Source organism: Falco rusticolus, chromosome 6 (assembly GCF_015220075.1).
Source record: "Falco rusticolus isolate bFalRus1 chromosome 6, bFalRus1.pri, whole genome shotgun sequence".
Classification (NCBI taxonomy): Eukaryota; Metazoa; Chordata; class Aves; order Falconiformes; family Falconidae; genus Falco; species Falco rusticolus.
The window spans coordinates 46,529,472-46,544,911 of NC_051192.1; the positions used below are offsets into that span (position 1 = coordinate 46,529,472).

At 41.9% G+C, this 15,440-nt stretch overlaps 1 protein-coding gene across 7 annotated transcripts in view; it reads right to left on the minus strand.

Annotated features, from left to right (window-relative positions):
* Window positions 1-15,440, minus strand: part of LOC119149818 (SAM and SH3 domain-containing protein 1-like) — a 570,327-nt gene that overhangs the window by 95,042 nt on the left and 459,845 nt on the right. For all 7 annotated transcript variants that reach the window (XM_037391573.1, XM_037391574.1, XM_037391572.1 and 4 more), the window contains one exon: window positions 6,694-6,822. In XM_037391573.1, coding sequence (XP_037247470.1) covers window positions 6,694-6,822 — 129 coding nt within the window. The remainder of the gene's footprint in view (window positions 1-6,693; window positions 6,823-15,440) is intronic.

Here is a 15,440-nt window from a genome sequence, read left to right on the forward strand (position 1 = left end):
TTACTCATCACTCAAATTACTAATTACTCTACTCTTGCCACTTTCCTTCCACTAGGCCTTGCCGGACGCATACCATTTACATGTTATGACATTATCTAGACGGCCAACTCCATTTGTAATCAAACAACTGACTGCTGAGCATCTTTCAAAACCATGCACAGCCAAGACTGACGAGGACTACATACATGTTGGGCAGCAAGGCAAGAAACTCATGTTCATTTTACAATCATTTTTATTTTCTGACTTTACATGTGCAAGTACTGTAAAAACACATGCGATTAGGCAAGTCAGTTTGTCAAATACACGCACTGTACTTTATCACCACGTATATAGATAGATTCTGAACACTTCCCCTTTCATATTGAAATGAATTAAATGGATGGAAAAAAAAGGTATACTTGTGTGCCTTACAGCTTTCCAGTGGCATGCATCTTAAACTTGATGTAATTCACAAGTAAAAGATTTGTGCAACTTCTTGGTCCCACAACCCTAGCTGACAGAGTCCATCAAAAAAACTGAAGCTGTTCTTTGACTTCAAGATCATCAGCTACAACACAGACTTTGGCAGCAGCTAGCTGGCTGCTGTCAGTGATGGAGGAGACAACAGAATGCAGTTTGCTCTTTCACAGCTCTATCAATGCCATCCTGTCTGGCTGACAGACAAGGCAAACCTGGTTTTGTCAGTAAGTGAGGCAGATATGATCCTGAAGACACAAAGGAAGCGATCACAGAATCAAAGAATGGTTTGGGTTGGAAAGGACCTTAAAGATCATCTAGTTCCAACCCCCTGCCATGGGCAGAGACACCTCCCACTAGACCAGGTTGCTCAAAGTTCCATCCAGCCTGGCCTCAAACACTTCCAGGGATGGGGCATCCACAGCTTCTCTGGGCAACAAATTCCAGTGCCTCACCACCCTCACAGTAAAGAATTTTCCCCCAATATCTAGTCTAAATCTACCTTCTTTCAGTTTAAAGCCATTGCCCCTTGCCCTATCACTCCATGCTCTTGTAAAAAGTCCCTCCCCAGCTTTCTTGTAGGCCCCCTTTGGGTACTGGGACATAGATATAAGGTCTCCCTGGAGCCTTCTCTTCTCCAGGCTGAACGCCACCACCTCTCTCAGCCTGTCTTCACAGCATAGGTGTTGTAGCCCTCCTCTGGACCCACTCCAACCCAGGTCCATATCACTTTTATGCTGGGGGCCCCAGAGCTGTATGCAGTGCTGCAGGTGGGGTCTCACAACAATGGAGCAGAGGGGCAGAACTGTCTCCCTTGCCCTGCTGGCCATACTTCTTTTGACGCAGCCCAGGATATGATTGGCTTTGTGGGCTGCAAGTGCACACTGCTGGGTCATGTTGAGTTTGTCATCAACCAACACCCCCAAGTCCTTCTCCTCAGGGCTGCTCTCAATCCATTCTCTGCCCAGCCTGTATTTGTGCTGAGGACTGCCCTGACCCAGCTGCAGGACCTTGCTCTTGGCTTTGTTGAACTTCATGAGGTTAGCATAAGTCCACCTCTCCAGCCCATCAAGGTCCCTCTGGATGGCATGGTTTACCTTCAACATGTTGACTGCACCACACAGCTTGGTGTCATCAGCAAACTTGCTGAGGGTGCGCTCAATCCCACTGTCCATGTCACCGCCAAAGACATTAAACAGCACCAGTCCCAATACTGATCCCTGAGGAACGCCACTCATCACTGGTCACCACTTGGACATTGAGCCATTGACTGCAAATCTTTGAGTGTGTCCATCCAGCCAAGTCCTTATCCACTGAGTGGTCCACCCATCAAACCCACGTCTCTCCAATTTAGAGACAAGGATTATCATACAAGCACTAGCAAAGTGCTGTCCTCACAGAGTCACTTTTCTGGCTGTAACTGCATTTTAGCAGATGTCCAGCTCAATATTACCAGTGATATACCCATTATGGGCCTGAAAATCCACTATATCTACTCCAGCCTCTGCTTTTCCTCAGTCAAAAAACCACGTTGCACAGGAATAGGCCAAATGCTAGGAAATGTGGGCAACTCCCATGCTGTTCACAAACATTAATGTCCAAACCCAAGCATATTCTCTATTACAAAAACAGAGGCAAAATTCCAAATGCAAAAAGCGGTTATCGTGGTTAGGGACAACTAACAATCCTTAATAGCACTACCACTTGGAAAAATACTCTGTGTTCGGCTCCATCTGCAGCTACTGTTTTGTTACAAGATATGCTGCTCTCCCAAACAATTTTACTGTGGTTTTTTAAAAATTCAACTCCAGAGCAGGATATCTAGACTGAAACGACCATGGTCTGATAGGAAAGGTTGGAGAGTTGATTAGAAAGTACAATATACAATCAAGATATCAACACTTGCTCCCAAACAACTTCAAATCATTTCAAAGTGTACAGAAGCAGCAATAAACAGTTCATATTTCTGTCTTCCAGTGGACATGCTACAAAGGGCAATCTGGGTGAGCTGGCACTAAGTACATGTTCCTGGCAAATTTCTGCCAGCTCAGGCACTTCTTTGTTATTACACTGTTCATCCTGATGCAGCCTCTCTGCGCAGCTTTTAGAGGATACTTCGACCCCTGGGGTGACCTGTTCTTTCTCTTTGAGCATTCAGTAAAAGCAGCTCCAAACCTAATTTTAGCCTTCCACATTTCTATGATGTGCTATTTATCACTCATACTGCATTTCAGAGGAAGACATCAGAACTGCCAGCCAAAAAAATCAAACTGCAGTCTCCCAGCTACATTACAGCTGCCGATTGCCTAATCTTTCATGACTATAAAATCTGAAGATGTATGCCAATACTTTCTGCTTTATGAATTTTTTTCTGCACATGGGATCTGTAGCTTTGAAATAGCTGTCAACAGAGAATCTCTCCCCATCCCCTTATTCCTCATTTACACCTGATCTCAGTGCAGGAGTTGAGTTTATCCTATGCTACCTCCTTCTCATAATCCAGTAACTTTCACTCCAGCAAAGCTCTGGAAATTTGCACTAGCACTACACGCGTATCAGCTCTGCTCCATTCTAGGACTTTGCTGAAGACAGGGAGAAGACCATCAGGGTGGGGAAGAGCATAAGTACTTCCCACCTCCAGCTCTGGCACAACCCCAGTGATGGGAAGAGAGGGTATATAGACAGCACTGTCCCTCCTAACCCCTGGATAGCGGACCATATATAACAGAATAAAGCCAGGCTAGACTAACAGCCCAATAATATCAATGCATAGTAATTTGGAGGCTGCATATATTTGTTATCTGGTGCACGTATTTTGCCATCATAGCACATCTAGGATATGCTATGAAGCTGGCATTTCCCCCAGCATTACTCCTCATTTACTACTCCAAAACCTCTGCCAATGTACTACCTTTCCTCAAGCTTTAAAGAGAGGAAAAACATCACAACAGAGTCACTCTTCTGTTCTTTCACATTAATACTTTTGCAGTCACTTTGGCAGCTCTGCTGTTTAAACCAACTCCTGTTTCTACAGCAGATTACAAACAGGCACACTATATCACATTGAAAAATGCATTCTAGTCAACATGGCCATTCCTCACTCCCCATGTACCCAGGTCAAACCTGCCTACTTACTGATGAGAGCAAGTCTCAGCTGCAGTCAGCACTGTTTGGATGCTGTTGTGAAACTGAGCTAATACCTATAGTCTCATACATTATGAGAAGAATGGCTATCTGATGTCCAGAAACCGTATTATAGTGGCGACGGATGTAGCAAAAATTGAGTACTAATTTAATTTTCAATTGTAATATTTTCTCTCTGACCTGAAAGTTGAAGAAGTTATCACTGGACTATTAGAGCAAGCAAACTCAGTATGAGAACCACTGAAGAGCAATCTCCAGGATGTCTTTTCACACAGCCACTTTCTCTGACTTTCTCTCAAGCAGAATGAGCTAGTGAATCACTCGCTGGTCTGTCTTGGGTTAGCTCCCATCTATTTAAACCAGCGTGAAGCTCTGCACCTTTGATGTGAGTTAATTAAGCTCACATGGCTTTCCCCAGCCCAGCTTCTGCAGCTTCAGAAGTGAAGGCAGCCAAATTAGGCCCATCTGTCCTAATGGAAGGGAGTCCTCTCCCATCACAAGGCACACTTCATTACCCAGCACAGGAGCTGCCTTCCAAGAGCACCAGGAAAGGGGGTTTCATTGCTGCCAACATGAGGCACGCCGAGTGTGAAGGTTTTCATGAGAACCACGATTCTGTGCCATCAGCTTCTCTGCACAGAAGCCTCAAGGGTCTCTCTACAGAGGGATTTCCTGCAAAAAAATCTTTTGTTTAACACTTTGAACTTCTTGGCAGCAACGTCTCTGCAAAATATATTTGACTTTTTTTTTTTTTTTCATTTTAAAAATAAAGGAACTAGCAAACATCAGCGGGGCAAAGGAGATGACTCTGTCTTGATCCTGCAGCCACTCATTGTGTAACTGAAGTTTGTAGTCTGTACAAATTCTGGAAGCCTCTCAGTTGCTATATTGGAATCCCAAGAAAGTAAGTAGCCTTAAGTAATCCACATCATCAAGCACAGCTGCTAGAGAAAGGATGGAGACCACTCCCTGTTGCTAATCAGCACTAGGATCTGGGGAAGCAAAGGTAGAAGACACAATTACACAACTTCAGCTCTGAAATTTGTCTTAAAGGATTTGATCTTGCAGAGGAACTGCAGAACTGTGATCTGATCCCACGCTGGCTCTGCCACAGTGCTGTGCTGAGGCACAATAGAGGCATTAGCCACACTTTGGTTTTGAGTTCCTGTATGTATTATACAAAAGTTACCACCACAGCAAAACTGTAAGTGACAAAAAAAAAAAATAATTCCTTCAGTAATCTGCTTTCTGTGAGACAAGACTTGAAGTCTGTATGTAAGAAGATACAACACTGCTGGGAAACACAAACTTAACACTGAAGACCTAACAAAGCAGACCTAGAAGATTTTTTCCTCTGTCACTGATTATCTTTATGAAATGTTATGAAAACTAACAAAGAAGTTTACAACGAAAAAATCACAGCAATCAGAATACATACCTTAAGTAGTGACAAACACTTACTAATGTTACAGGACAGTAAGGAAACTGCCCAACAAGTGAAAACTCATGATGTTTTTGTCACAGGCCTCCTAAGAGGTTCCTTCTTAAATCCGACAAAAATGAGGTATGGTGATGACTTGCATGCAGATTAGTCTCAGCTAAAGTGGGACTCCCCAGGGAATCCTATGCAACTGTATGGGTGAAAAGCTGGCTAGCTGGCATTTAAGAGTAGTGTTTTATGTGCCATACTTGGAGACCAGTTACAAGCAGAGCAGTGCAGGGACCTATCCTGTTAGATACCTGAGCAGGAAATAAAGGGCACCCTCATCGAGGTAATGGACGATATACTTGAGGGCAGGGATGCCGTTTAGAGTGGCCTGGCAGAACTTCATGAAATTCAACCCAGATGAATGCAAAGTCCTGCTCCTGAGGAGGAGCAAGCCCGTGTATGAGGCAGAGGCTGGGGACTGACCACCTGGGCCAGCCTGCTTTGAAGAAAAGGCCTGGGGGACGGTAGGTTTAGCACAAGCCAGCAGCATGCCCAGGCAGCAATGACAGCCAGCAGCACCCCACACCCTGTCAAAAGCAGCGTAGCCAGGAGAATGAAGAAAACAATTCTTCCCCTTTCCCTGGTCCCTGTCAGGCCATTCTTGCACCACCACCTCTGGCCCTGCAGACCTGTGTGCTAGGTAGGCATTGATAAACTTGTGTAAGGCCAGGGGAGGGCCACCAAGGGGCTCAAAGACTTGAGCCCTTGGTTCTGCAAGAAGAGATGGGAGATTCAGCTTGGAGAAAAGACTTCAAGAAGAGCTACTGGCAGCCTGCTGGTACCTATGGCAAGGTTATGATAAAGATGAAGCTTGGTTCTTCACAGTGGTGCATGGCATGAGAATGACAGACAAGTATAAATTGCCATGGGGGTATCACATACAGTATCAGGAAAAAGGTTCACTAAGAAGACAGTGAAGCAGTACGACAGGTTGCTCAGAGAGGCTGCAAAGCCTCCATCCTTGGAGGTCTTCAAATCTGATCAGATAAAGCCCAGAGCAAGCTGGTTTGAATTCAGTGTTGACACTGCTTTGAGCCAAAGGTTGGATTAGAGACCTCCTGAGGTCCCTTCCAGCCTGAAGGACTCAACGTCTCCTGCTACAGGTTCTGTAATGTGTAATAATGGAAAAAGGTTCTGAAACTGAAGATTACCTACATGCAGGGGCCTGGAACCTGTATTTGCACCTTCAACTTCTAAGAAGCATACTTTAACAGTTTGTACAGTGCAACTGAAAACCAGCACACAGTTCCATTGTGCTCATGCTGGGAGCACCTCGGAGCAAGAAAACAATGCTTTCATCAGATACTATCTTGCCTCCAAGAGTTGAGGTTTGCAAGCAAATGTGCACAAGCAAAAAGTACTCTAATTAAAGAACTAAGAAATGCAGACTCCAAGGCTTAATGAATCATAACAAATACCTAGAAAAAAAATTAACCCTGCCAATTTCCAAGTGTTTAATTGAGTTGGCTGAAATGTTTGTGTGCATGAACACAATCACATATAGTTATTTCCCTGGGTAGAACTCTTAAAGCTGAAATACTGATTCTTCATCTGGGGCACGAATGGCAGTTATTTGTTAATAAAGTCATAATTTGTCTACATACCATATCAAGGTCTTGGGAAACCCTCCGCTTGCGCAGCTCTTCCATCCTCTCACACACATCCGTGAAGCAGGTGTTATAGTAGTCTGCATACTGCTGTGCCAGGTCATCAATATTTCCCAGTGACCCATCCTATGGTGAAGACAAAGGAAGAAGAGGTTAATCGCATTTAAAATTACAATTTAAAGCTAACACCACAACTCTGAGGGAGACCACTTTCCTGCAGCGTATCCAATGCACAGCTCTTGGGCCACCCTCTCAACCCCTAGCCCCAAGCACGGGTAACACCCAAGAACAGCTGGGAACGGCAGTACCACAGTAGCTCATCAGAAACAGGTGGGACCCTGCTAATTCCTACAGAGAGAGAAGGTAGGGACAGCAACGCACAGCAGTGGAACAATATATCCCCAAGCACTATCTGCTTCAATTCCCTCCCACCCACATGTATTCATATTCCATCTGGTTCTCCCAAGCAGCTGCCCACTCATCCAATAACCAGTCATTATGTACGTTTCACTAACCTTATTTACTTGGGAGTAGCCCTGCTTTCCTTGACAATGACTAACAGCAATTTAAAACATTAAACTTCTTGCTTATAAGCACAATCAGCCAGACTGCAAACAATTCCAGCCAAATGACTTTAACAGGCGAGTTTATGCCACCCACAAAGACATTCTGCCAGTTGGTCTTGCAAGACATACTGGAGGCAGAAACATGGCTTGCTCAGTCCCAAATGTCTGCTTTGCTAGGCAGATAGCTATTTTATTAACAGGATAGCAATCCTACAGCCAGGAATGTAATTGTAATCATCTGTTAATTACAGTCAAAATGTATACTTTTTAAATTATAGATAAATAAGGAAAAAGAACTCAAACCAAAACCAGGCTGGATGTTAAGTGGCATGAGATATCCTTCCAAGCTTCAGATATGTATGCCATAGGGGGCTGGGCGAGGGGGTGGGCAAGGTGAATTACTAAATTTTTGGTATTAGATGCACACGGGTTTTTTGACCTATATTAAAATAGGTCCAAAAGATTGGATGGAGTCACTTTGTTTCTTAGTCTAATTTATGAAAGGACATAGATGTTATTGTATACATTCCTTAAAAGGTAACAATGTACACTTTGTGCATATTCTGAGAGAAAACAAGAATACACTGCAGAGTGTTATTTCCTTGTTGCTGTTAACAGACATAACAGAAATAAAATCTTATCTTGAATATCAAGAAAAAACTAAGCAATTGAGAAATCATTTTACAATAATTATGCTAAGAATATACATAAATTGCAATGTGAAGTTTTAGCATATGAGCTAGAAGGAAATCTTTTAATTAAAAACCACACCTTACTGAAGCTGTTGCCATTTGGAAATAAGTATTTGGTCCTGGCTCTCAGGTTCTTCACTATGCTGAAGAAGCAGATCTGTTCTATGAAGTATCACTTCCAGAGAATTTGAAAAATATCCCAGTTTAAATCAAAATGAAAGCCTATTAAACCTCAGACTCTGTGAAACACACTGTCTACTTTTTAAAAGTGCAATTCTACGTGTACAACAGGTACCTCAAATTCCCCAGGAAGTATTGTAGAGCTCATGTTCCCAAACTTCAGAACAGTTCGCAGTTTCTTAAAACTACTGTATATGCTATGGGTGGAAAATGGCTTACGTGTCACTTGTTGGAGCAGCAGAAGCAAATCCACTACACTAAATATATATCTATAAACACACACTCCTTTATACATACCTACGTATTTTTTACTGTATTTCCTATCTCTCAACCTGTCAGAGATCTCAAACGGGAGATGTTTCAAATGTTAGAAGGCCAGGTTCCTTAGTGCAAATACACTTCTCTGAAGCTCAGACTTTCCAGAGCTTTGGACAAATGTCTTTCCACACTGCTAAGCAAGTGTATAGTTTACGAGGACAAAACAGCGGCATCTTTGAGAGCACAACAGTGCTACCCTGCCTTTCTACTGGAGCAGCAGCACTACCAGCTCAGCAGGCAGCAAGCATACACATTCCTCCAGCCACCTCCTTGCCATCCATCACTTCCCAACAAGCTGGGGAAGAAACTTTGACACTGTGCCACAAGGTCCACACATCTGCCCGTGCAACTGGATACTCCTCTGGTGTCTGGGGGCATGCTTGCTCATCCCATGCACACAACAAGCTGCTTTCACAAGGTTTGTGCACTCAGTAGGGATAACTAGTGCTGCAGTGCTGGGAAGAAAAAAGAACGCCAAACAGAAAAGAACACCCCAAAACCTAACCTTCCCTTGCTTGCTTTTGCAGACAATAAGAAAACCTGTATGATTTCCAAAGAGCTGACATGACATCTGAATCCCGGCCTCTCCGTCATAACAAACATCCCTCTCAAAGGGTTACAAAAATTTCCACTTTGGAGTATCTTCCCCAGCTGGAGTCTGTTTATGCCTTGATAAGCTTTGCCAGTTAAGAATACAGAAGCTGGAAACAATAATGATAAGGGCGGCAATCATTTTATTAGAACAATATGAAATCTGCATATTTACTTCATCAGTCCATTTCCTCTCTCAATATCAGAAACCATTATATTTCATACATTAAACCTGCTTGGAAATGGGTATAACTTGTGAAGGTAAAGTCATGACTGAAACCGAGTGATATACTCCAAATCCAAACACATCATATGAACTTCAGCTTAGCTGAGAGCCAGGTGGAGCTGAGGTGGGGATCGCAGCACGCTCCAGCACTCCTCCACACACCGACACCTCCTCAGGTCCACGGTCACAGACTGCTCTCAGGATAGCGATGGCACTGCACAATGGACCAAACAAAGCCGAACATGCACCCATTTTCCACTTAAGTTGGCATGCAGTTCACTCTGCTTTTTCAAAAGGTGGTCTCTACAAGGCTGAAGGCTGTTGACTGCCCCTTGAGCAAAATCGGCTCAGTTGCAGCACCCCAATTGCAGCCCACAGACCACGGGTGGCCCCACCACCGGCGAGCACGTGGCTGCAGAGAAAGGCCTGTTCACAAGCGACCCAGTCCGCCATCGCTGCCGTGGCCAGCCAGGCCGAGCTGCAGGCACCAGCCTGCCTGCCTGCCTGAGGAGCGACCGATGTCGGCGCTTGGGATTCACGTTAGGGGCCATGCTCCAAATACACCTCATACCAGCCCTCCGGGGAAGACTAGTCCTGCACGAAAGTAAGCTTAAATGTCAAAAAAAAAAAAAGATGGAGGAACAGAGAAACGACAAGATACTTGAGATGAGAACTGAAAACTGAAATAGATACTCATTGCAACCCTGCCGTACACTTTTGCTGGGTTACAGGCCGAGGGTGGCTAGCTTTACGAGTTAGCCACTCCACAAAAGCAGTACACAACCTTCTAACCAGGTGTGGGCAACTTTGGGGGTTTGAAGCCTCTAGTTTTGACAAATGACAACAAAAATACAAACATTTGCATTTACATCTCAGCTTGCCAGTAAGTTGTCATGGAAGATGCCAGTTGAGTCATTTCTCTCTGTGGCAAAGGGATTCTTTTACGAGTTTATGTATGCGGGTATCCAGAAAGCATTGCTTTTATAGAAATATACACAAACCAACCCAAGCTAAAGACAGCAAGCACTTCACACCCCACAGCATCCACTCATGTTACATGTAAGGAAATGACAACCTAACTTAACAAAGGACTATATATCTTTTATTACCTCAAATTTTATCCCTACTTAGTTCTCTCCCTACTCCTCCTTTATTCTTCAAGTACATTAAGAACATGGCAAAACAAAAAGAAAAAAAAAACGGCGGAGATGCTTCATCTTCTACTGCACTTATAATGGCCGAGTGGACCTACTTTAGACCTCATCAAACCACAAGTACAACTAACTAGAAGATGACTTTTGAATTATGGCATTTTGTCTGTTCATTAAATTGACCCCTCCAGCTTCTCCAAACAGTTCTAAACTGTCTCACAGAAAATCACCACCAGCGTGCTTTGTATTTCTACTTTGTTTTCAAGTTATTTTTAAAATATTCATATGCAAAACACCAGCTCCAACTTGAGAAGTCATTCATTGCCTTAAAAGACAGTCAAAGGAATTGTTCAAAATGTTTTTTTTAAAATCCCTAGCATTATTAAATAGAACAATAGAAGCATTCATAACTAATAATACTTTGAAAATATTTCACTCTGATACATAAAGAGTAAGAGCCAACGTCAGTTTTCGTAAGTTTCTTTTACCTTCTTGCTTTCAGATGCAAACCAAAACCTATGGGATTTTTAAGGTAATAGAAATAACAGTCTAGACCCATCAGTTTGTTCATTCATCATATTCTTTATTAATAGCCCTACACCACGGGTTTGCACCGTGGGTTTGATTCCAATACTAGTACAACAGGTTCCAAACAAACGTGAACTGCCATTTTAATTTAACAGGTAGGGAAAACCATACAGTTATTTGATACCAAAAATAATAAGCCAATGCAATTTATAATAAGCCTTTGGTTATGTGCCACCGTGTCCCATATTTGAAACAGCTTATGTGAGTACAAAAAAAAAAAAAAAAGACATAGCTTTCAAATTTATTCTTATTGATATATCTGTAATTCAGTGCTCTTAACTACTTTAGGTCAGCAATATTTTTAAAATGAAATAATAAACTCATAATAAACCTCTTTCTCATTTTGTTACAAATGTAAGTCAAGCAAAGCCCTACCATGAAGACTGCTTTGCACCAGTTGTGTTTATTGCCACACAAACTGCAATGTTCCAGCTATATAATCCCACAGATCTTCTGTGCTGGAAAAAATTTGTAAGCAACACAAATACTGAGCAGAAATACCATTCCTGAAATGCTTTAATTTATTCATTAAAAGTTACAACATGTTTCTCCAAAGATTTCACTACTGCCTGAGATTTTCCATAAAATAGTCTGATAGCCAGGAAAATAAAGAACCCACTAGTTTTAAAGGGTTAAACATAAAATGAAGATTTAATGAAATATTGTAATGAATACAGAAGTTATCTCAGATTTCTATTTTCAGTTGTCAAGTATGTTCCTAAATTTCCATCTTATAATGTATGCATGCAACATTTTTTGGCATCATAAAACACAGGGCAAATGATTAATTGCCCTGGAATTCCCAGAGAATTAGTTCTGATATGCATGTGAAAACCAAAGGAATCCATTGGGATTCCTGTTAATGGAGTGACTACAAAGAAAAGTTGGAACGATTTGACACTTATTATAAGGTTAGGATTTATCGGTCACTGCACATCAGTTAGTTTAACGCATTGGCAGAATCCTTTGTATCATCTTAAAGTGTAAAGGAAAAAGTTGTTTTGTCAGACAGCTCTGCTGGCAATAAAATTAAGTGAAAATACATTCATAGTTTACTAATAGTAATAAAATAAAAACACTATTACCTAAGGAGGAATAATGGACTTTGCTACATAACATACACATCTCATGAACCCGCATACAAACCTCAATACTAGGCGCTGGCACAGCATACATACTTTCAGCAAAAATTTCCATGCAGAATAAAAGTTTTAGAAAAATCTACCAGAAATACAAGTATTTGAGTTTGTAATTTTCTATCTCAGTTTCCAAAAAAATGTATTACAAAGCTGCACATGCCAGCATATCCTCCTCCTATTCCAGCAGATGTTAGGAACGTCAGAAAAGAGGTCTTGATTATCAGATACGCGTGTTCCCTCTCCAAGCCACTGGGTGGAATTTATGTAACTGCATGAATCTCAAGAATGTACAAAAGATGTGCATGCTACAAGCCTGTTTGGTCAGCAAGACAGATGGGCCTCCATCTGCACATGGCAATGCAGATTACAGCACACAACAGAACTATACAAGTTCATAACTCAAAACCACCCCAGCTATGGCCATGGCACGTGCATAAACCAGGAGGAAAAAAAATAATCTGATTTTTTCCTATTAAAGTATAAATATATGTGGAAAGGGCATAGCCAAAGAGAAGATACTCTTCCACAACACTTCGCAGTCATGCCCTGGCAAAGACATGGTTTTGACCTTTGCAGCCCAAGATGAGAAAAATACATTTCCATGCCTGAAACACAGGACTACTGTGTGGAGAGTCACTGTAAACATTAGCAGCTTATTTCTGGCAGCTGGATCTTAACAGGGATGCCTACCAAAAATCTGTGGAACACAACCCTGCATTTCAATAATACCTTTGGTTTGGATAGCTGTAAGAAGTACATAAATGAAAGCCAGAACCTGGGCCAGAGCAAACAGACTTGTTTGGGGAGGGGAGAGGAATAAGAGAGAGGAGGGACCAAAAAAGTGGCGAAATGGGAACATCTGCTGAAGGGAAAGATGTTTGTGCCTAATAAACACGCTGTTTAAACATCCTACAAGATGTCTGAAGTTAACCAGAACTAGCTTACCTAGAAAGCAAGGGATGCTCAAATTTTCATGGGACAACTTTGACTAAGATGCAAGTCCTAATGCAGGCTCGTAAAACCTCAAGAAACTTGCACCCTAGGCAACCTTGGACTGGCAGTGTACCTCCCTGCGCTGCAAAATATACTAATATATGAATTCAGGCGACAGGCAATTAATCTAAGATAGGCACTGTATTTCGTGTTCGTCCACAGTTCTTTCTAAGGAGGCAGACTTAAATCAGATTCCAAAACTTTTTCAAAACAGAGTTAAACCTGCATGCACCTCTCTAGCTAGGGCTTGCATCTCAGTTTGCTAGAGTAATACAGACTCACACGATGAGGACAGGCATCTGTAGGAAAACCTGCAGAGTTTCATGATAATTGGATCCGTTACACATTTCTGACCCTCTCACCTGTCCTTTGCTAGCAATGTATTTCTGCCGATAAGGCTGATGTTTTGCCTTCTGGCTTAGCTCCAAATGGTTGCCATTAAGAATGAACCCAAGAAGCTGCTAGAGAAACCCTCCCTTCTCTTCCTAGGGCTTGGAAAGAACAATCTTCCATTCAGCAGAACTGACATTTCCACTATCCATGAAGTGACAGGTTCAAAGTCTGTCTTGACAGTCAGCGGGGTCAGAAATGTGAATGAGACAGAAGCACAAGGCCAGGCAGTCCAGCACTTGCCTTGATATTCAGGGGAAGGCATAAAATACTCTGTGTAGAAGTCATGACATTTTTATATTAGGAACAGCTATTTTAGAGGATGCTGAAGGGTTGTCATGGTTCCCTTGACCTCCCTCTAGCTGGACACTGTGAGAACAAAGAGAACATACAGATCAGACCGATTCAATAGAAGACTTTCCATTAATTTTTATGGCATCTGAGGATTGAGTCTTTAAGCTATGCGGCTTTGTAGACAGAGTTACAAAAATAGATCTAATAAAACTGTGTCAAGCTCTCTGCAGCGTGGTTAAAACAGTTCTAGATTCTGTACAATAAGCAGAATGCACAATGGTACCGTTTGATATAACAGCTTCTGCAGCAGTTATTTGAAATAACTGATACAGCCCACTGAGTTCAGACCACAGTCACTCTAGACCCAGAAACTTTACATTAAACTACAAAGCTATGTAAGCTTTTCCTAACATACATGAAACCTTGCCCTACCTTTACATCAAAACTAACCCCCTTTTCAAAATTCTGCAATTAGTGTTCCCTTCACCATCAGCACCATAATCTTTTTGCCCTCACTTTTCACTGCAAAGCCCTGAAGTCTTTGTCAAGAAAGTATAACAAACCATCTCAGGAAAAGCATTCTGATGTACGTTTTCCTCTTTGTAAATTAAAATCAATTTGAAAGCACACTACTGGGATTTTTCTCTCTGGCATGCAACCAAGGAAGTCCTCTATGTAAAACTGAAAATATGTATGTGTGCATATATGTATAAGCATGCTAACAAAAAAGTTGTATCTATGCAAATGGACATTCCATCATACTTAAAAAGTAGGTGTTTATCACAAGTAGAACCAGCTCTTTCACATGTTCATTATCTTGACAGACAACATTACATGCAAATGTTATTCAGGAAAAGTTAGTTCAAAGCACACTTAATGTCCAGCTTCCCTAATAACAGTATATTATCTTCTATCCTCCTTTCCCCAAGGTGATCAAAATGTAACTGAGAACTCTGCTTTGATACCTGCCAGGGCACCACAATCCACCACGCTGGTCAGCAGTCAGGCACAGGTTATCACATTGCCAGATTGCAAAGCAGAGTAAGTTAACTCCTTAAGCCATTCACAGCTGCACCTGATATCACCTCTCACGAGATTTCCTTCACTCTTGCTGCATCCTCTTTTTGCAGTATTTTCTGAGACTTTTTCTCAAATTGAGTGGAAATAGAGTCTTTTCATGCATACCAGCTGCACTGGGCTTCTATCCTGACACTTGGAGCAGAAACAAATGGTAAACAGAAGAATGGCGAGAATTAAGAAATGAACATATATGTGATTAAAGCACCACTAAGGAGACAAAGATTAATTTCCTTTTTCAGAATTGGGAAGTTAAACATGAACCCACCCCATAACACATGCTAAAGACAAGAGTCTAATGAAATAGATAGGCAAAAGCCAGACATCTTAAGTATATGATGAAGTAAATCTTTACCTCAGTCAGCTGGCCGTATCAACTGCAATAGCGAAGGAGATCTCATTAAATTTGTATCTTTTCTTTATATTAGTAGTAAAACTTTAGTAGTAACACAGTATGACAAAAACAAATCTTCTGTGACATTTGGGTCTACATAACTGGGGTATAAGTAAATTATTAAAATCATAACCTGAAACAAACA